Source organism: Artemia franciscana, chromosome 7, assembly GCF_032884065.1.
Source record: "Artemia franciscana chromosome 7, ASM3288406v1, whole genome shotgun sequence".
Lineage (NCBI taxonomy): Eukaryota > Metazoa > Arthropoda > Branchiopoda > Anostraca > Artemiidae > Artemia > Artemia franciscana.
The window spans coordinates 1,110,003-1,132,514 of NC_088869.1; the positions used below are offsets into that span (position 1 = coordinate 1,110,003).

At 37.6% G+C, this 22,512-nt stretch overlaps 2 protein-coding genes across 5 annotated transcripts in view; both read left to right on the forward strand.

Annotated features, from left to right (window-relative positions):
• LOC136028703 (serine/threonine-protein phosphatase 2A 56 kDa regulatory subunit epsilon isoform-like) overlaps window positions 1–14,576 on the forward strand; it is an 85,359-nt gene extending 70,783 nt beyond the window's left edge. For all 4 annotated transcript variants that reach the window (XM_065706555.1, XM_065706557.1, XM_065706556.1 and 1 more), the window contains exons 9-10: window positions 8,017–8,246; window positions 14,267–14,576. In XM_065706555.1, the coding sequence (XP_065562627.1) occupies window positions 8,017–8,246; window positions 14,267–14,399 (363 nt within the window). In that variant the 3' untranslated portion in view covers window positions 14,400–14,576. The remainder of the gene's footprint in view (window positions 1–8,016; window positions 8,247–14,266) is intronic.
• Window positions 14,577–20,967: 6,391 nt separating this feature from the next.
• Window positions 20,968–21,681, forward strand: LOC136028661 (epsin-2-like). Its single transcript, XM_065706486.1, has one exon. The coding sequence runs from the start codon at window positions 20,968–20,970 to the stop codon at window positions 21,679–21,681; it is 714 nt and encodes a 237-aa protein (XP_065562558.1).
• The last annotated feature ends 831 nt before the right edge of the window (window positions 21,682–22,512 follow it).

A 22,512-nucleotide genomic window follows, 5' to 3' on the forward strand; every position in this document is an offset into this window, starting at 1 on the left:
GGAGATCCCAAAAAGGCTCTATTGCCTGTCAAGTAGGAAAATAACGAAACAAAACTTACCTATATTAACTATTAATCGGTTAAGCAGATAAAATTCGAAAACAAGCACTGATAAAAATAGAAAGAAAAAGAAAACAAAAGATTGAACGGAAAAAGAGATAAGAGAAACAAATAACAAAAAAAGAAAAGAAGAAGAAGAAGAAGTGACAGAAGGAAAAGGAGTTCATTCAGAAAAGACAAAATCGACAACTGATATATATAGTGTAAGATGTCATGTTTGAATAACTGATCTTGAAGTCGTCCTTTACTATATCCCGCTAAGAAAAAGTCGAGGGCTTTTCCTGTATGTGACATATGATGCAATTTCACTATTTAAATAAATGACAAATATAGCATCTGTAACATCAATATACTAAAATCAAGAGCCACCCCGCAAATACCATCAGTACCCATACTAAATTACATTTTAAACTTAATTATAACCCTACTTCACGTCACGACAAAGTCGCTGAAAGACAAGTTTTTAAAATATCGAGATTTATAGAGTTAAAAATGAAAGACTGAAGAAAAGGGTTTTTTAAAATATTGAGATCTTTAGAGTTCGAACTGAAAGACTTTGAAAAGAAAAATATTTAAATTTCGAATATATTAAAGTTCGAACTGATAGACTTCAGAAAAAACTACTACTACTAATTACTAACAACTCACCGCAGCACCAAGCCGCCTATGGCCAACACAGCCACGAAAGCTCCTCCTCCATTCCAATCTGTTCAAAGCCTCTGCACCCTCCCAGGAAGTCCCCATATCCTTTAAATCTTTCTTTACGACATCATCCTAATTAAGTCTTCATCCGCTTTTTGGAGTGCCCATGCTTTAGAGCCATATTTGATCGCTGTCATCACTGTAACTTCTTATATTCTAATCTTGTTTTGCAAACTTATTTTTCTATTCTTCCAAACTTTTTTTTAACTGTGAAAAACACCCTGAGCCTTAGCTATTCTACTTTGAATATCTTCACTGCTCCCACCGTCTTTACTATTCATACTACCAAGGTAAGTGAAACTGTCCACCGGATCAGTCTTTTCTTTACCCAACGTCACCTTTTCATCTTCGCTTATTCTTAGCCTTAGTGACTTAGTCTTCTTAACATTAATTTAAACCTATTCTAGCACCCTGAATTTGCAAAACCTCTAAAAGTTCATCCATTTTGCTCGCACTTTCATCTGGGATGCTTGAATCATTAAGTCCAGTGGAGTTTTCCCCTCTATTTGGTTCCTTGGTCTCCCATTCCCTTTCCTGTGCTCCTTAAGACAAAGTCCATCAACATGATCTATATAAAGGGGGATAAAACCCAACCATCCTTAACTCTTGATTCAATACGAAATCAGCTGCTAACCTCATTTCCTACCTTAACCGAAGCAGTGTTATTCTCGTACATAGCACTAATCACCTCGATGTATCTACCTTGTATACCATACAAGGGTAATATGTAATCGAACGCTTTCTCATGATCTTAAAAAAATGAGGACCAAAGGTGTTTGACAACTCAAGCACTTCTTATTCATTAACCTTAGAGTAGAAATCTAGTCGACACACCCTCTATCTTTTTTTAAAACTGCGCTGTTCCTTTCTTATAACTTTGTCTACATATCTCTCAGTCTCAAAATGTATCATTACTAAATAGTTTGCTACCTACATAGACCAGACTAATGTCTCGATAATTACCACACTCACTCTTATCACCTTTCTTATACAGTGGTTTAATTAAGGTTTTCCTAAAATCGATACTTTCCCTTTTTCAAAAATCATATTCATATGATTCATATTTTTTTAATATAATAATATAACTTAATAAAATTATATGACATAATTTTTGAAAATTATTAAAATAATAAAAAAAAAATTAACAAAGCAGTGATGAATTTTTTTTTTCAGAATTAATGAATTTACTATTTATTAAAAAGTTGCAAAATATAATCGCAAAGTTTAAATTTGTCAAAATTATTGGGTGCGAGGAGTAAAGGTATGACGGATTTATATGTAAGTTATGACAGGTTTTCAAATATTTAATTAAATATCAAATGATTATGTGTTTTGTGTTTAATATGTTGCGGGGATTTTTTTTTTTTTTTTTTTTTTTTTTTTCTTTTTTTTTTCTTTTTTTTTTTTTTTTTTTGTTGTATATTTACGCTGATGCTGTAGGCTTGTATTTACTTTGGCTTGATTTATTTTTATTTTGTCAGTGCTAATGTAAGTAACAGTCAATGCTAGTTTTTATTTTCGTAGTGTATGTAACATTGTAACATTTTCAGTGCTAAAGTATGCCACCAGGCATGGGCACTGGTTTGTCATATTTATTTATTTAATTGTTGCAAATAAAAATTATCTATCCATCTATCATAATCTACAGTAGCTTATTTCTAACCTCAGAGCCACCATATTTAAGAAACTCATTTACCACACTATCAACACTCAGAACGTTATTAGTTTTTAATCCTTTTAGTACTGTCGCTAATTCTTCTTCACAAAATAAATCTTTCTTCATATCCAAGGTATCACAAACTTTTTCTTTTCCCTGTATATCTTTTCCTGCAACTCTATCTCGGTTAAGCATCATCTCAAAATGTTCTTCTCGTCTCTCTTTAACTCTTTCCTTATCAGTAATTGCGGCACCGTTTCTTTCTTTAACTGGGACAAGTCTGGATTGACTACTCCCTCTCAATTTATTAACCTACCAGTACAATATTTAACTATTAAGCCGTCTAGCTGTATCTTCCACATCCTCGGCAATTTTACTCATGACCTCCTCTTCATCCCTCACTAGTTCATATTTTAATAACATATTCTTATTTTAAATAAATAAGCAACTTTAAAAATTGTTTTCCTAAAATTGTTTCATCTATCTTCCACATTTTCAAATTTTAAACTCTCAAGTTGAGTATTCTTTTCTTCCTGGAAAGTGTCTCAAATTTTCATCCTGGAGCCTACCAACATCATGACTTCCCTTGAGGTAGTTACCCTTCCAAAATTTTAGCTTTAAATTAACCCTAGACGCTATTATATGGTGATCTTTACTTTTAAAACCAATAACAGCAGTTATTTATACCCTAGAATTTTGTATTGATCCTCCCAGTCTTAGGTATACAATAACTTAACCAACAAGGTTTGCTGTCTTACCATAACGTGAAATACCACATTAAGTTATCCGCCATTTTATGACCAAACACCGCATTAGCTATAACTAGATTGTTATATCTAAAAAATAGTAGCAGTTTTTAGCCATTGCTGTTTTATTTTCCTACACTAAATTTACCTAGACTAGGATGCCGTCTATCTCTATTCCTACTGACCTGGGCGTTAAAATTTTCTAACAAAAACACCATATTGTCACCTAAGACCCTACCTATTTTCTCCTTTAATTGAAAGTAAAATTCATCTGAGTCATCTCGTCTGTCGGTTCTACAGGGGCATGTACTACTGTAACGGATACCCTGTACTTTTTAGTAATAAAATGAGTGGTTAATGTTCTGTTATTAATACCTTCCTAGTCTAAACAAGACTTGGCAGCCTCCTTATTCATCATGAGGTGATGGAGTTCGTCCGGAATGATGCAGACAATGTCTGTTGACCACGTACCTCTGGATATGGGGTTTCCCCTAACTAATCGCTCCGATCAGGGTGGCCTCAACCTCATGAGGTGGGTGGAGCCCACCCCAGGATTCTCAGTATCCAGGTAAATCCTGGCTCTAATCAGAATCCAGGCCTAGGGTCGGTTGGGCCTGCAACCCTCCACCTGAAATCGATTGCAATGAATAGCTTAGCAACTGCCTCGGATGACCGATCTTCTTTTATCCCATCACGACCCTTGCTCGCCCCTGGACTGAGAAATGACCAGCGTTTGAATCTCCTTGACCATGGTGGCCTCCGGATTGCCACCTGGAATGTATTGACATTGAACTTTCCCGGAGCAAAGACGCTTCTGGCGATGGAACTGAAGCGATTCCGCATCTCTATTGCTGGAATAACAGAAACCCACCTAGTCGGGAATGGGACTGATCCCATAGGTGAGGGATACCACCTTCTATGGTCTGGACAGACAACGACTAGGAGAAATGGGGTCGGACTAGTACTTGATAACAAGTCCATAAAGTGTCTACTGTCATTTACTCCCGTCTCGGATAGAATAGCTAATGCTCGACTGAGTCATAAGCAAGGAAATATGACAGTCCTTGTCTGCTATGCTCCGACAAATGAAGCCGACGACGAAGCAAAAGTAACTTTCTACTCTGCCCTGGCTAATGAACTGTCCATGATATCCCCCCACGATATTGTCATCCTTTTGGGTGATATGAATGCAACAGTGAGCGACAACCACGACCTATGGCGGCAAGTCATCGGACCAGTTATTCCGGACCCTCTAAATGACAATGGGCTAAGGCTCCTTCAACTGTGCAGCATGCATAACCTTGTCATTACGAACACGCTGTTCGCAAGGAAGGATATCCACAAATACACATGGTACAGCAACGACGGCCGTACCAAAAAAATGATCGACTATATCATTGTCTCACAGAGATGGAGATCCTCGATTAGTAACTGCAGGACGTACAGGTCAGCCGAGATTGGTAACACTGACCATCGCCTCGTTGTAGCTAATATGCGACTGAGGCTCCAAGCCCAGCGCTCGCAACCTAGACCGACCAAGATTGATGTCTCTCGTCTCTCCGATCAAGAGATACGGTCCAAGTATGCCATTGATGTCTCGAACCGCTTCGACGCACTCCTGCCATCTGAAAGTTCTGAGGACGCATGGATCTCGTTTAAGAAGAATGTCCTGGAGTCAGCGACCGCAAATATTGGAAGGGCGAAGCGTGCTAAGAAAGCGTGGGTTCAGTTCGATACGCTTGACGTCATTGAGCAGAGACGCAAGGCAAGGCTTCTGGGCGACATGCCGACCTACAGGCGCCTCAATGGTGTCCGCAACAAGCTGATACAGCGAGACAAGAAACTGTTTGTGGAAAGGAAGGCAAACGAGCTGGAGGGCGCAGCCATGAAAGGGGACGTCGGGAGCCTCTACAAGCACCTCCGTGACCTCTCAAGCGACAAAGCCCCCTCAGTTGCATCTGTTGTCTCTGCGGACGGCCAGCCACTTAGTGACGAGGCCGCTCAGGTCAGTCGATGGAAAGACCACTTCTCAAGTCTCCTCAATGCCGATGCTGTAGCACAGACTGACCAGGAACTCGCACGCCTAGCTGCCAGCACTCAGGAAGTGCCGTCAAACGAACCAGAGATTACCTTCACGACAGCAGAAATCCACTCTGCTCTGAAACGTCTAAAGAATAACAAAGCGGCAGGCGTATGCGGAGTATCCGCTGAGCTCCTGAAGTATGCTGGACCGGCGATGTTACTTTGGCTGCAAATGTTGTTTTCCGTGGTGTGGCGCACAGAATGGGTCCCGAAGGACTGGCGACTTGGCATAATCCTGCCCCTTTGGAAGAGAAAGGGAAGCAAGAGCATCTGCTCTAATTACAGAGGTATAACCCTTCTCTCAGTCCCTGGAAAGCTCTTTGCCATGACCCTGCTAGACAGATGCACGAGTATCCTCCGAAGAAAAAGGAGAGTTCAGCAGGCCGGATTTATGCCAGGGAGGTCCACTGTCGAACAAATCTTCACTATGCGCCAGTTAATTGAGAAAACTAGAGAATTCAGGAGGAACGCATACGTGGCCTTCGTAGACTTCAAAGCTGCTTTTGACTCCGTCGATCGCAACTCTGTTTGGCTAATACTTAAATCGACGGGTCTACCAGATAAATACTGCAAGCTTTTTGAAAAGCTGTACGAAGAGACCGAGAGTTGCGTCCAAGTCAACGGAAAACGGAGCACGACATTCAATATCAAAACTGGCGTTCGCCAAGGGTGTGCCGCCGCCCCGGAATTGTTCAATTGTGTGATAGACTATGTGATGACAAGAACTACAAATCGCCTGCCCTTTGGTCTGCAGTTTGGAGATCGCATTCTGACGGATGCGGACTTCGCAGACGATCTTGCTCTCGTTGCCGACTCAATCGACCAGCTGACCGACGCTCTGGAAGTCCTGAAGGAAGAGGCAGCAAAAGTGGGGCTGAAAATCAACTGGCTCAAAACTAAGATTATGGCAATTGAACCCCCAGGTCCAGTCTCGCACCCTGATACCATAACTGTCTGCGGAACACTTGTTGAAGTCGTTAAAAACTTCACTTACCTCGGCTCTGTGCTGTCCAATGATGGCTCCGTAGACGAAGAGGTATGCAGCCGAATATCGAAAGCCTCTTCCATCGTCGGTAGACTTAACAGTCTATGGAGAATGCCGCACATCTCAAGGCGTACGAAAATGCGAATCTATAACGCATCCGTAAGTTCCGTCCTGCTCTACGCGGCGGAAACCTGGCCCCTCAAATCAACCATCCTTAAAATGATAGACGTCTGTCAGACGAAACAGCTTCGCCGGATCGAGGGATTCCGGTGGGATGATTTTGTAAGCAACGCAAGGTTGCTTACTCTCACCTCCCAGGTGCCATTCTCCGTCCAGATAGCGCAGAGGTCTCTCAGATGGTTCGGACACCTCCTACGAATGCCGACATCAACGCCAGCCCGAATAGTGTACGACTTCGACCCAAAAGCCCATGGCTGGTCTCGCCCGAGGGGCAGACCTCGGACAAGGTGGAAAGACAGCCTCGACAAATTCTTGGTGATGGCCAACATTGCTGTCTCATAGCAGCGCGTCTCATTTAGCAGCAGACCGGTCCGCCTGGAGAAGTCAAGTTGCGAAGCTCTCTACGCCGCACCCCATGTGGCAGGAGCCTTAAGTCAAAGACTACTTCCTGTCCATGTACCCCATCCTTCCTGTCTGAGTAAATAAATTCTGTATCAACGAATTTCATGCTTACTATCCCTGGGATATGAGTTCCCGAAACTCCTAATAAGCCCAGTTCGATTGGTCTGAATTCGTCAGTCAAAATGTCGATACGATTGTTATTTTTTAACGTCGTATAATCCCAAGTTCTTATCTTCATATTCAGGATAAGCAATAGTCCCCGATACCGTGCATGACGGGGACCTCCAGAATGAATGGACTTTACAATCCTGGGTCCGTCTTGGTCATAACATGGTTTTCAGCACTTGGTAATGCTCTTCTATCAACAAGAGTTGAAATCCTGCATAGACAGTCCCAAGCCTATTACCTCCGACTCAGTATATATTAATGCCTACAAATATTATGCTGCTGTGTGGAGACAACCCGTTGTAGATAATTCAGCTAAGAAGAGGTTTTTCCAGACCGAAAATGCCCGCCAAAGCAGACCAAGCCCTGAAGAATTGTTAATTTACACCCTGTTGCAGTTGTTCTCTTATAGCGGATCCTCCCCTGATTGTGTTCCCTAACCATGCAATTTAACCCATCACTGGGGGAAAGTTTGCACCTCACGGGACATGTACACACGCCGGTGGGCCATGTTGAACGTATATTGTCATGTTAAGTAATGAGCTTCTTGCTTTTCTTTCCTTTTAGGCATGTCTGTGTCTGATTTGTTGTGAATAGCTTCATGGGAGGTGAAGCCCCTCTGTGATTTTTTTTAACGAGCTCTCCCTCCCCTCATTGAATTCTGTGAAAAATATTTAGAAATGTTGGTTCAATGTAAGCGGTGTTGCCGTTTAGTGTAAATGGTCAAGATTTGTTTTTTTCATTTTTTTTTGTGTATCTAGTGTTATCGCTTTAAAGCGTTGTTATTTGAGACTTTAATAAGCATTTATTGACTGCATGGTTGGATCTAAGGGAGGGGGAGGGAGTTTAACTGATTTCATCCCCCTCCTAATTTTGTCCGTCTTGAAAAAAAGGTAGCCAAAAAAAATTATTGTTGTGTTTTACGAAATTTTTGTAACCCCCCAACCCCCTCCTCCCTCGACACAATCCTGAATACGGCCTTCCTTGATAGTTTTGGGTCTAAGGATTTTGCTTAATGTCAGTCCTTTACTTTTCTAGGTTGCCGAAAGAGCATTATATTTCTGGAATAATGAGTATATAATGTCGTTAATTGAAGAGAATAATGCTGTAATAATGCCAATATTATTTCCTGCACTGTACAGAATAAGCAAAGAGCATTGGAATCAGACAATCGTCGCACTTGTATATAATGTCCTTAAAACTTTTATGGAAATGAATGCCAAACTCTTTGATGAATTGACAGCTACTTATAAAGCCGATAGACAAAAGTAAGTTTTTACGTTTTTTTTTTATTTATTTTTGATTCTCAAAGCCATAAACTTGATTCCTCCCACGCCGGGTGGCGCATAAGGCGACAACGGTGCCCCTCCACGACGATCTCTGAAGAGCCTGCGGACACATGCGAAGCAAAAGTGTGCCTGCAAGTGTAGCCTTTCTCTCTAGGCGTCGGCCAAGTGACATTTTTATCCGTCCACATCCTCTAATGTTGGGAGGAACCCAGCACCAAACAGTACGAGGGAGCCTGGCATCGCCCATACGGACCATATGGCTCCAATACCGCCATCAACTACTTTGTATTCTCTCGACTATTTATGCTTGCTTTGTTTTTTTTTTTTCATGTATGAAGGTGTTCATAATCCTCTGAGACTAGTGGATACCCAGAATCTGCCGAAGTCTATTATTTTCGACACCTTGTATTCGTTTTTCAAATTGTTAGTCAATACTCATGTCTCGCGTCCATACATGAGCACAGAAAGGAGTCGAAGTTTGAGCTTTAAATTTTGCTTTATTGACCTTTATTTTGTTAAATCTTCATGCGTTTGTCTTTGTTTGCCTATTCAGCTTCCTCTCCCCCTCCCTTTTGGATCCAAGGATCTTATTGGACCCTCTATGGTCTCATTTCTATGATCGCCTCCTCTCCTCTTGCCTCTGGGTTTAAGGATCTAATTGGCTCGTTTCAGAAAAAAATTAATCAATTCAGTGACTGATCTGAAGCCCCCCTCCCCCCAGTGTTGGTGTAATTACGTGAATTTGACGAGCTTCCCCAAAAAGATCTAGCTGTGCTTTAAAAAAAGGTCACCACAAAAGTTGTGTGGTAAGTTTAAGGCACTGATATTTTCGTATTTTTGTCTCATGTGTGGGAGGGACTTGTTACCACTGGGGCTTTCAGCATTCCTTGAGATTCTACCGAAAGTTTTTCTTAGTGACATCTTTAAAGAAAATATTCATATGTACTTACCATGGTCGGCTAAGGCTAAACCGTTTGTACCCTCTTATTGCTTCATTCTAATCACCATTAAGGAGTTTTTAAATATGTTTCTCCCGGATACCTTGGTTTCTACGAGGTACTTGATGCATATATATATATATTACAGACAATTTAGGAAAACAGTCTTCCTTTTCTCCTTCTGTCTCTCTCTTTTTTTTTTCTTTTTTTTTTGTGTTTGTGCTGTTGCATTGGTGATTTCTCTTTTCGTGATATATATATATATACACACCTATGGGGTGTGTGCCTATAGGGTTTCGGAACTTTAAATTCCCTACCCAGGCAAGTGGCATGCCTGCCATAAATTCCCTACGGTATCCCCGTGCTAGGTATCACCCCCAAATACATACCTATGAAAAAACAAATTTAGAACAATATATATATATATATATATATATATATATATATTATATATATACTGGTAAAACTAGAGTAGATTCCCTGATCAGGCTCCTAGTAAGTTGTTACTTAGTATATTCCCTTTGTTGCACTCTTGTAGACTCATTAAGCAAAACTTTTTCTAAGATCCTCTTAAAAAAATCAGCAGTTTCTCTTTCCCAAGTTTTGGTAGGCTTTCAAAACAAAGTTCAAAAGATTCCTTAGTAAAAACTTTATTACATTTTCTGAACTGAATTTTGGTATATATCTTGAGGATAGTTCTGGTACATTCCTGAAGCGAAATCCCAATACACTCACTGACCCAAATGCCTGTGTAATCGTTTCACCAACATCCAGTAGAATTGCTAAGTTTGTGTTGATTCCTTCAAAATCATCAAATCCAGATACATTTAACAAATTATGGTTGGCGTGGATTCGCTACTTTAGTAAAACATACGATAATTTTTTTCTCGAACACTCGCTGGAGAGCTATTTCAGCCCTCTTCTTCCCCCATCCCTTTTGTACGGCCTTGGCCATCACTTGACCCAGAAATTTGGTGCATGTTTATACGATACCTATTAAAAAAAACAAAACAAAAAACTTCAAGTAAAAAAAAAAACATTGAATTTACCTAAGACAGTGGAATTGTTTAAACCTGAAGATTATTTCGGCTCTATTTTTAAGAGGCAGATTTACCTGCATTATTTGAACAACGACACAGAATTTAAAAAAAAAAAGTTTTTTTTTATCGAAAATTAAGGAGCAACATTAAAACTCGAAACAAACAGAAATTATTCTGTATATTAATGAGTTGCCCCCATCCTCAATATTTTGCTTTTTACGCTAAATTTTGACTGTTTGTCCCAATTTTTAAGAACATCTCCTGACACATAAGGGACATTTAATTAGATTAGGAAGCTTTTTAAAAAGTGCTAAAATTTAGCTTGAAGAGCAAGGTATTGAAAGGGGGCAACCCCTTCACATACTGAATAATTTCTGTTCGTTTTGATTTTCAATGTTGCTTCTTACTTTCAGGTGAAAACCTTGTTTTTTTTTTTATTTAATTATAGCCTAGTGGTGATATGACAAGGAAGTTCAAAGAAAAAGTAGGACTAGTGGTTTTACTGGTTTTGCCTGGCATGGGCTCCATGCACATGCAAAACCTAACAAAAATTTTCTGTGTGTCCTTATGGAGGTTGGAGTTCCCCCCCCCACCCCGCCCCCTGGATGACTTCGGCTAAGGGGTTTCTATAATAATTTAATAGTAATTTTTACTGAATGAAATCACCTTCTTATATAATCATCTTACGAATAAGCTAGGCTAATGCAATTAAAATTTACTAAAATAAGAGTAGGCTAAAGGCTTTTTAAATACAACTAATTTTGAAAAAATGAGTTCTTTTTTGTTTCCTACCCTGGTGAGTACTTTTTCAAACTTTGGAGAGCAGGGTGTTGAAGGAAATACATGGCGGGATCATCTAAATTTGGGCTTTCAAGTTCTGCAGAAGGAAATCTTAGAATGACCCATAGTCTGCCATCTCTAGATGGCTCTGGCCACCACTAGTTTAGAGAAATAGCACACGGGTATTATTCACGGTTTATACACGGGTGTCCCCATCACGAACCAAGACTTATAAGCACTTTCAAGCATTTGTAAATTGTGCAACCACATTGCAGGTTTTGCTTGATTCATGATAATGTATATGATCATTTATTAGGTATTAGTTTTCAATTTCTGAATAATTTTAACTTGGCCACTAGGTAATTTAAATTTCAGTCAAAGCCCTTGTTTTTGTGTAAATTTTTATTCTGCCTTTAGCTGCAACGCGTTATTTGTTGTAATTTTTTTTTAAGTTTTTAAAAGAAAGCTTTGAAAAATGCTTCAAAAATTCGTTTCTCTGCATTTTGTTACGTTTTTACGGGCGAGAAAAATTTTTGGGGTGGGGGCTCAAACTCGGTACCCCCACCCCCACTGGATACGGTCTTGTTCCCTAGCTACTAATCGATTGTGAGATCAAGTTTTTTTTTTTTTTTTTTTTTTTTTTTTTTTTTTTTTTTTTTTTTTTTTTTTTTTTTTACGATCGAAAATCGTTCAGAAAAGAAAGAAGAAAAAAAGATCTAGAGATAAATGTTGATGTCCAGCTTCCAAGCAAATTCTGGTTAATATCATTCATGAAAGTCCGTGTCATTTTTTATTCTGGATATGGGTTAGCTCGGACTCACAAAGCTCAAATTACAGAGCTTGAATTGCATTAAAGTAAATAGTATTAAATTATACTTGAATCGTATTAAAACTTAAATTCTAAATCTATATCACACTGGATATATATGCATAAACTGGAGGAATTTGTCAGAATTCCTATGCTAAATTCTTTTTATGTCTTGCTTTCTTCTTGCCGACTCAATCTTACGAGTGGAGATTTTAAGGGTAATTGTCCGGGGTAAATTTTCACTGGGATTGAATTGTCTACAGAATAAATTCGTGGGGAAGAGGAATTTTTCCGTGGGAGTGTAGCCAGATTTTCTGGCATTGTTTAAAAGACGATCAGGAGTAAATAAATGTTTTTTTTTCAACTTAAATTAAGGAGCAAGATCAAAACTTAAAATGAACAGAAATTGCTCCGTATATGAGGGGTTGCTCCTCCTCAACACCTTGCTTTTTACGCTAAAATATGGCGTTCGCCCTAATCCTTTAAGAACGACTCGTGAAACACTATGTTCGGTTAGTTAGAACAATTAGAAGAAGCTTTTTTTGAAAGTACTTAAAAGGTTAAGCGTAAAAAGTGAGGTATTGAAGATTTGAGCAAACAATAGAAAAAAGCAACATTTGTCATTCAAACATTAATTCTGAACGAGAAAATGCCTCCCATTTTCTTGAATCGGCTAAGTAAAACGTCTTACTAAAACTTTAATCATGAATTGATTTCTAGATATAAGTACAAATAAAACGCTAAGCAACGCGGCATAGAGTGTCATGACGCATTCCTGAAACACAAGGGCTGTGTTTCATGGGCTGGAATCAGAAACTTGGAATCAAACTTCTTTAAACTTTGGTTTCTGAAACTTGTTCTGATTAGGAATCAGAACATAAGGGCTAGAATCAGAAACTTTTTTAAAAGTACTAAAAAAATTAGCGTGAAGAGTGGAGGAGGGCGTAACCCCACTCGCATACTGAAGAATTTTATTATAGGTTTTGAGTGCTAAAGTATTCATATGTGGAATTTTAAAGTACTTTCAAGAAAGCTTCTGATTCTAGTTAAACTTTTGAGCACGTTCCCGCTCCCTCATATATGGAATAAGTAACCAAAACTTTTGCTTCGGAGGAAAAAAAAGAGGAAAAATAGACATTTTTGAAGACTACACTGCCATTACATGACGATACAGAACAATTCAAATAGGGATAAATCGTTTTATTAGAGAGTGAAAAACAGTATATCTCCTCATGATGGTCACTATATAGATGTTCAGAATATCCAGTATTTTTTTATTGTTTTTTTTTTATTGTCTAATAAAACCATTTATCATTATTGAAATATTGTTTAAAAAAGAAGAAAGAGTTTCAATGATAGCTCTTCGTTTTTATTTAATTTTTATCTTATTTGTCTAATTTATATAAAGTTGACTTTGTCCTCTACATAAATGTATGTCTTTTTTCTTTCTTTTTTTCATGTAAACGAAAATAGAGAAAGTGTCAATTATAGTTTTTATATTCTGATAAATTTTTGATCTAGTCTAGTAGATAATTTAAATTTCAGTCGAAGTCATTTTTAATTCTGGGTTTTGAAGGAACGCATTATTTAAAAATTTATCCAGGTAACTCAGGAAATAAAGTGTTTGTTTTTGAAAGTTAACTTTGTCTTCTTCATAATTTTGACAATTGCTTTGTTCTTTTTTTGTTGGCTTTTCTGTTTTAACTTCATTCTATGTTTCAGGGGAAAAAGGAGAAAGGGACTCAAGCATAGCTTATCAATTCTCATTCAATTTTTGACTCCACTACATAAATACATATGGGTCCTTTTTTAACTGGCCTGTTTTAACTAGAACATATGTAGCATGGAAAGAAAAGAAAGGGTGTTAGTTATGGCTTTTCAATTTTTATACTTTTGCCTAATCCCTTGTTTTAATTCTGGGTTTTGGAACGACACGCATGTTTTCCAGAGAAATTGCCTACGGATTGTTCTGGGTATCCGGCTGACTGACCGTATTTCAAACAGTATGTTGTACAAAAAATGTGGTTCAATCCAGCTTTCTAGGGCTATAATGAAAGAAAGGTTGAGATGGCTAGGCCATGTTCTGAGGATGAAGGATTCCAGATTGCCAAAGATTGTCCTTTTTGGCCAACCGTCTGGGGCTACACGGAAGGCAGGTCGTCCTCGTCTGGGTTGGGAGGATGTCATAAAGACAGATTTAAAGGAAATGGGATTAGATTAGGTTGAGTAGATTAGTTTGAAGGAGGAGAGTGCGTAGCTGTGTTGGCCTCAGGTGGCGTGGTGCTGCAGTGAGTTATTAGTAGTAGTAGTAGTAGTATCCAGGACACAAGTGCTTGTTTTGGAAAATTGACTTTGTCCTCTTTCGAAATTTAACTATGGCCTTTTCCCTTTTTTAGCTGACTATGTTGTTATAATTTCGATCTTTCGTTTCAGGGAAAAGAAAAAAGAGAAAGAGCGAGAGGAGTTATGGAAGAAGTTACAGGAATTGGAGTTAAACTCAGATCAGGATAGTCCCCCTAAGCCAGAGAAAGGGTCACCACCCGGTAGAACAGCTGGGTCCCTCTAACCCACAACCGAATTAAAAGACTTGTTGATTTTTCTAATTCACCAGTGATATTTATCCTGGGAGGGAAGGGGGAGTGAATGTTCATCCTCCCCCAAGAATAGTGACTAGGCTTAGTAACCCTCTATGTGTTTTTGACTGCAATTTGATTCTTTATTAAAAGTGAATTTAAGTTTTTAACAGGATTACTTTAACTGGTGCTCTTCCATTGTCAACTGGGCTATTTTAAATTTCCCACCAGCACATATGTGTCATAAGAGAAAAGTGAAAAAAAAATATCTGGAAATAGCACATTTTTGCCTGCCAAATTTTCAAATGTCGGATATTGAATGACTTTATTTTAGTAAAATCAGGGACTTTAAATGTTTATGGAATTTGTTTAAAGTTTTGTTTTTGGCTAACATCGTTTTATGTGTGCATTTCTAGAAAAAACATGGTAAATGGGTCTGGAAGATTTTTTTTTTTTTTTGTCGCGATAATTCTGTGTTCTTTTTTCTTTAAGTGTCATGTTTTTAATTTTATTGATCAAAGTTAAGTGAATAAACACTGAAAATACTATTAAAACCTAAAAAGAATCCAGTGTCCCATCTTATGCTGAAACTCAGTTTAATTCACTTATCTCTGCACAGGGAAGAAACAATTGCGTTGTTCCAAAGAAAAGGAAACTGTCTGAATTCCTGTAAAAATTCTCTTGGCGCCACTGCTTCCTTCAGCATATAAAAGAAAGCATGCACGGAAACGGATTGTCTTCCCTATTTGGTTTATAAGAAATTTCTAAAACACATGCACATCATCAAAAATAGAATGTTTGAATATGTTAGCTTTAAGACTTTATGGCTTCTACTATGACTTACTTGATTTTGTCTTTATTCTTGGACTTCCTCATGGGTCACGTTGGGGCCATCTTCATTACACGTGGATGGATTAGCTGTCTGTGGATATCGGTCATCTGCTTGATTTTAAAGTTGCAGGAGGTCCCTATTTCTTTCGAAAATAACTTTTGGCAGTCGCGGCTTATCCATCCGGTGAACGTGACCACGCCATATTTAACTATTAATATATTGAACGTTGTATTTAAATATTAACATTAAACGAAGCCACAATATATTTAGCGTCGTATTTAACTATTTCATATACGACTTGTAGACTTGGGCTTCTTAAACTAAATCTTTTTCGTAAACCTTCTTTTAATTAAGCTGAAAATATTCTTACTTAGATCTGGTCCCCTTATACCTAGAGGTGCGCAGGGTAGTGATGGTAAACCTCCATTTGGACGATCTAGTACCCTGGACCGAAGCTTGTTCAGTGTAGATCTAAAACTTGTTCTCCAAGGATCGACCCACTACGACCTACTCATCCTTTGAAGGCCGGGTCGAGTGCAATACCATGCATCGTGTGCGAGTCAGGTGTGGATCATATGTCCTTAGTACATCCGTATCCTCGTTCTGATATTACTAGTGGTTTTTCCTTACCTGCCCTTATCTGAGTAGTCATAACCCTGTTGGTAATACAAATACAGAAGAAAGAATAATGGGGACTTTTTTTGTGCATCATAAGTACTCTGCGTAAGCAAATTTTCTCGTGGATGAAGAATTGTTTTTTCGCAATCTTTTGAAAGATTCACATCTTTATACAAGTATAGAGAGTAAGTCACTCCTAGATTGCCTGAGTTTCAGCTTCTGGGAGTAGTTTATGAATCTTTGCTAAGAAAGGCAACTACCCGTTGCTTACTACCCGTAAATGCTATGTGCTGCATGACTTCTCCGTAACAATGCTCATCCTACGTTATTATGCTGCCAAGACGTTTTAATTCTCTGTTCTCGTTACCCTGGTGCTGGACATATTCAGCTAGGGTCGTTGCAATTCCATTTAACATACTTTTTGAATTATTAAGATTTATCAGCAGGCATGTTGGGACATTTTTTTTGCTTCTAGTTCATTCAGGCTGTGTTTAATGTCATCATGACAGTGGGTGGTGGTTCGCAAAATCTCAGTCTTGTTGTTGACAGTCGCTGGTGAAGCCACCCTATGGTATTAGTCATGGTGATATGCAATTTTAGGTGTTGGTGCAACTTTGGCTTCAACTTAAAACAATTAAGATATCTCTGAACTTACTGCGAATAAATCGTTATCATACTTATTTTCAAATTTCAATACTTTTACTCCGAGACCACTCTACCAAGGTTATTTTCATGGCTTCATCCATACTGACTTGCCAGAAACCGGGTCGAGAATAAGGAAAATCCGTTAGATGTACGGTTTTTGAACCTGAAAAAGTGGGCAATATACACCTCATAAACATTTTCCTATTGCCCGCTTGTTTAGGAGCAAAAATCGTATTTAAAATATTAGTGTCCTATTGAATTTTTTTTCAATTTATTCTGTTTTAGTTCTTCTTTTTTTTAGTGTGAGTTTCTGGGGGTTAAGTCATGATAGTCGGGTCAGATAAAGTTTAATGTTCACACAATATTTTCGTTGGTCTTATAAAACCCTAATTTTTTTTTCTTTTCTTTGATTCTTCATTCTTTTTCATGGCGAACCAATGTGGTTTACAACACTGTCCTCATCATTGACCATTCATTGTTAACTTAACAGGAGGATGCAAACAACTGAGTCGTAGCTCTGGCCCCAAAGACCCATTGCCTCCAAAAGTATTGGTTTCTATAAAGATATTAAACACAATATTATCACAATATTGTTCGGAAACCTGAATCTTTCCATATAGAAAGAGAATACCGAAAGAGAAGAGAAAAAGAATATAGAAAGAGAAAAAAGAGCAATTGCACCGTGGCAGCATTGATGTAGGTAAAAGCCTGTCACCTACGCTTGGTCCATTGTTTGCCTAATTAATGTATTTTTCTTTCAGTCCTTATTTATCCCATAAATCAAAAATAATTAGTCTCTTATTAAATATTATAAACAGGTTGGCACAGCGGTTAGGGTACAAGGTGACCGGGGCAGGTCGTCACCTAAGTTAACCAAAGGGCTAAGCTAATTGCCTGCTTTATAATGGCTGGCTCAAATCACAGGGTCTATAAGAAACTGTTATTGAGCTACAAAGACGACAACATTAGATATACTATTAGGGATCTATTCCTGAAAGTAAAGGACTGGAAAAGAATGAGTTATTGGAAGAATAAACAATAGGAAGGCACAAACAATGATAGTCAAACTCTGTTCAGAAACGTTGATGCCATAAAATATCAAAAGTTGTCTCCTGATACCCAAGGAATGATACTCAAAAGTGAAGTTTCCCATGCACAGTCACCAAAAAACATAAGACTATCAGAGGATGAATGTCAATTTCCATGCATGGAATCTTAAAATGAAACTTGTTCAGCCAGGAATGTATCTAGATCCCCAAGGAGTGACACTCCTCCTGGTATACTTAAGAAGGGTAAAGTGTCCGATAGACGATAAACAGAGAAGGCGAGATTCTCTAAGGATTAACTCCAATTAAAAAGGGACTAAAAAGAAGACTAAAATCTGAAGGCTGAAATGTAGGTAAATGCTTCCAGTTAAGAAAATGAATGGTATTGAACCGAATAAGTGGAAATTTTTGCGAAGGAAAATTTAAGTATTTATTTCAACCTCTTATATATATATATATATATATATATATATATATATATATATATATATATATATATATATATATATATATAATATATATATATATTATATATACAGAATTTTGTCTTTTCCGCCAGAAGAAAGATCACGGATGCGTATTTTTACAGAGGTGATTGTATCGAATGAGTGGTCCTAGAATATCAAATAGGGCTCATTCATACGGAAATTAGAAGTTCTAGTGTCCTTCTTTCGTGACCAATAAATTGGAAGGCAACTAGGTCCCCTCCCTTGCCCTTTTTTCTCAAAATCGTCTGATCAAGATTGTGAGAGTTATTTTGTTCAGCATAGTTGAAAGGCCAAATAACTGTATTTAGACATATCATGACCCCCCACAGACTCACATACACAGTCTTTAAGTTAAAGGTCTTTAAAATTTACCCATTGTTTACCTATAGTATTTGTTACTTGGAAGTATGCATACATTTTCGGGTGGGGGGGATTCTCTATTAGTGAGATTTTCAATGGGGAGGGAAGTTTCCAGGGTTTGAATTTTTCAGGAGAAATTTTATACTGGAGGAATTTGTCATAATACTTATGCAACATTCTAGCCTACCCGTCCCAGGCTACCTCACTTCACCAAAAGCATCTGATTGATAGCCATTTTGTTCAAAATAGTCCAAAGAGCATATAACAATGCCTTAAGGGTTGACAGAGCCACCCCCCCCCCAGAGTCCTTGGGTAGAGTTGCAAGTTATGTCCTGGGGGCATGTAAGGTTTTTATGGAATGGATTGTTGTAAACCTCAGATGGGGCTAATCTGATTTGAAATTGTTGATTGGACTATCAGCAATATTTTTGAAACGGCGTATTGTATCAAGAGGAAACTTCAGGGGCATCCTGAATGAGATGTTCAGTTGACCAAAAGGTAAAATGTACCTGCTACTACTGCTATTAATACTGCTGCTACTACTGTTACTACTACTCCTAATAATATATTTTTACTTTTACCACTATTCCTACTACTACTATGATACTAGTACAATTAAGGCTACGTGTATGAAGGCGAAAATTTGACAGAATATTGAGGGGGAATTTGAACCTAATCAAAACACATTATATGCATGCTGATTGTCAAAAGGGCGTATCGTAAGAACAGATTATGGTATTAAGTTGGAACTTTCAGAGAACACTGAAAAGAGAAGATCAATTGACAAAAAGTTGATATATGCATGTAACTACTACCACTCAGAGGCGCCATTTGGGGGGGTCAGGGGTGGCTACCCCAGATTAACCAGGGGGCCCAAGCTTCCACCACAAAGGGCCCTTTGCCGTCCATTATGTCCAACATAATCCATTCTGCCCAATTGATTTGAAATTACTGCACGCCTATTAACCAAAGAGCGTAATTACTTGACGACCCTTGAAGTAATTACGCTATTTGCTATTAATCATTGTAAACTTTGAAAGTAGGTAAGATACATAATAAAATTCTCGAGTTCTGTCAAATGCCCATTTCCTAGATGATTACGCGACACGAAGTGAGTCGGGGGGGGGGGGGCAAGATGGAGTTCATGCCCACCCCAAGATTTGGTCCAAATGGCGCCTCTGCTACCACTGCTAATTTTGTTAATACTACTACTGCTACTTAACCACAACTACTACTTTAATTGCAATAACTTGTAATGCTTTGAGTATTAAGATGAAAAGGGGGTTAAAAACGCAATTCAGCAGTATTTTTGAAACGGCCTATGGTGTCAAGGTGGAGCTTCAGGGGCATTATGAAAGAGATGCTCAACTGACCAAAAGGCAAGATGTATATGCTACTACCGCTATTAATACTGCTCGCGCTACTGTTACTAACTAATAATACAATGCTACAACTACTTGATACCAATACTATTAAGGTAAAATTTGAGAGAATATTGATGACAACTTTGAACTAGCAAAAGACATTACGGTACGGTCCTAAAAACAGTACATTTTTGTTACGTTTTTTAATTTATGTTATATCTTTGAATAAAGAATAACTTGCACATTTCCTGAATAATCTTTTTTCTGTGAAAAACGTCCACTATTCCCAGTTTAATTACACTGACAGGAGTAACGACAGTCTTGAAATGCATTAGTTCCGCGACCAGCTCTGCATTCTGAACGAAAAAATTATGTTTTTCTGGATTTCAAACAAAAGGTCTTTGGCAATTTTTTGTCGAACTAGTTTTTAGCAAGAAATAAGACTCTTCATTTAACCATCAAATTTTGGTTAATGTGATTCACGAAAGTCCGTGTCATTTCTATACTGGATAGGGGTTAGCTCGTATTTTGGGTTAGCTCAGACTCACAAAGCTGAAATTGCAGAGCTTGGATTGCGTTAAATTATAATAATATCAAATTTAAACTTAACTAAATGGAAAAGTTAATTTATATTGAAGTAATTAGCATTAAATTATACTTGAATCGTATTAAAACTTAAATTCCTAATCAATATCACATATAAAACAAAAAATGATTTTTCGTGCGAAAGCAAAGCATGAAATTGAAACCTAAGTTTGAATTTTACCTTCGCCTATGAAGTGATGGTACCAACGGTAGTTGTAACAATGAGTCAGGGACCAATGAGGGGATGGAAGCAATACAAAACGTATTTAGCTCCGTCAGGATTTATCATCACTGGTCTTAGTGTCTTTCGAAAGTATGTTATGTAGATTCACACTCGTCATAAATTGTCAATTGTACTGCAAATGGCGTCATGGCAAAGCATAGAAGAATACCATTCTGAATATTTCTTTGGCATACTAATTAGATTAAAACAGTATGACGTCATATGCTATCTGACATCATATATCAGTATAAAAAGAACCTAAGTCTTAAATCACTTCCATATCAGAAGTTAGTTCGTAAGTGAAAACAACTTTATTAAAAATCAGTTTCTTGAAATGTCTGTTCAGAGAATTCGTTATCTACTAAGCGTCCCCAAAGGTAGAAAATTAATAAAAAGAACCATGAAAAATATATTAGCAGGTTATAGCTATGTGGAGATATTAGCAAGGGAAGCTACATGCAGCGATATGAATGATCCAGCACCAGAAATGATGACCGAATTGGCAAGACTTACACTTGACAATTTTAAAATGCTTCAAGTTATGAATGTAATCAAGACCAGACTAGGAGATTTAGGCAACTCGCGCCATATATACAAAGCAGCAAAATTACTTGATTACTTGTTTAAATTTAATGGAGATAAACTTGTTGAATATAGTAGTGAATGGTGGTACGATAAGGCGGTAAGTTTGTTGAGCCACAAAGACGACAATATTAGATATGTTATTAGGGATCTAGTGGTTAAAGTAACAGAGTGGAAAAGAATGAGTTATTGGAAGAATAAACAATTGGAAAGCAGAGATAATAATAGTCAAACGCAGTTCAGAATCGTTGATGCTTTGAAATATCAAATGATGTCTCCAGATACCCAAGGAATGATACTCAAAAGTGAAGTTCTTCATGTACAATCTCCAAAAAACTTAAGACTATCAGAGAATGAATGTCAATTCCCATGCATGGGATCTGGAAATGAAACTTGTTCAGCCAGGAATGTATCTAGATCCCCAAGGAGTGACACTCCTCCTGGTATACTTAAGAAGGGTAAAGTGTCCGATACACGATTAACAAAGAAGGCGAGATTCTCTGAGGATGAACGCCAATTAAACAGAAGCTAAAAAGATGACTGTTAGTAATCTAAGTAAGGCAGGAAATTGAGAATAGTGAAATCTGATGGCTGAAATGTAGGTAAATGGTTCAAATTAAAAATATGGCTGGTATTGAACAGAATAAGTGGAAGTTTTGCGAAGAAAAACTGTTTATTTCAAAATAATTTGGGTTTATGCATTATGTGTGCCGTTTGTGAAATAAAAACTATTTGATAAGCTTTGACTTGTGTATTATGACCTTCATTTTATTTATATACATATGCTTGTTAAAAGAAATATATATATATATATATATATATATATATATATATATATATATATATATATATATATATATATGTATATATATATATATATATATATATATATATATATATATATATATATATATATATATATATATATATATATATATATATATATATATATCTGGAATTTTGTGTTTTCTGCCAGAAGAAAGATCACGGATGCGTTTTTGTTTTGTTTTTTCAGAGGTGATTGTATTGACCAAGTCGTCCTAGAATGTCTGGAGTGGGCACATTCCTACGAAAATTAAAAGTTCTATTGGCCCTTTTAAGTGACCAAGAAATTGGACGGCAACTAGGTCCCCTCCCATGCCCCTTTTTTCTCAAAATCGTCCTATTAAATTTTGAGATAGTTATTTTGTTCAGCATAGTTGAAAGGCCAAATAACTGTGCCTTTAGACATTTCATGACCCCCTCCCCCACGAGCCTCTCTTCCCCCCACACACACATAGTCCCTGGGGAAAGGTCTTTAAGTTACAAAATTTGCCAGTTGTTCATGTATAGTATTTGTTATGCGTTCATTTTCTGGTGGGTA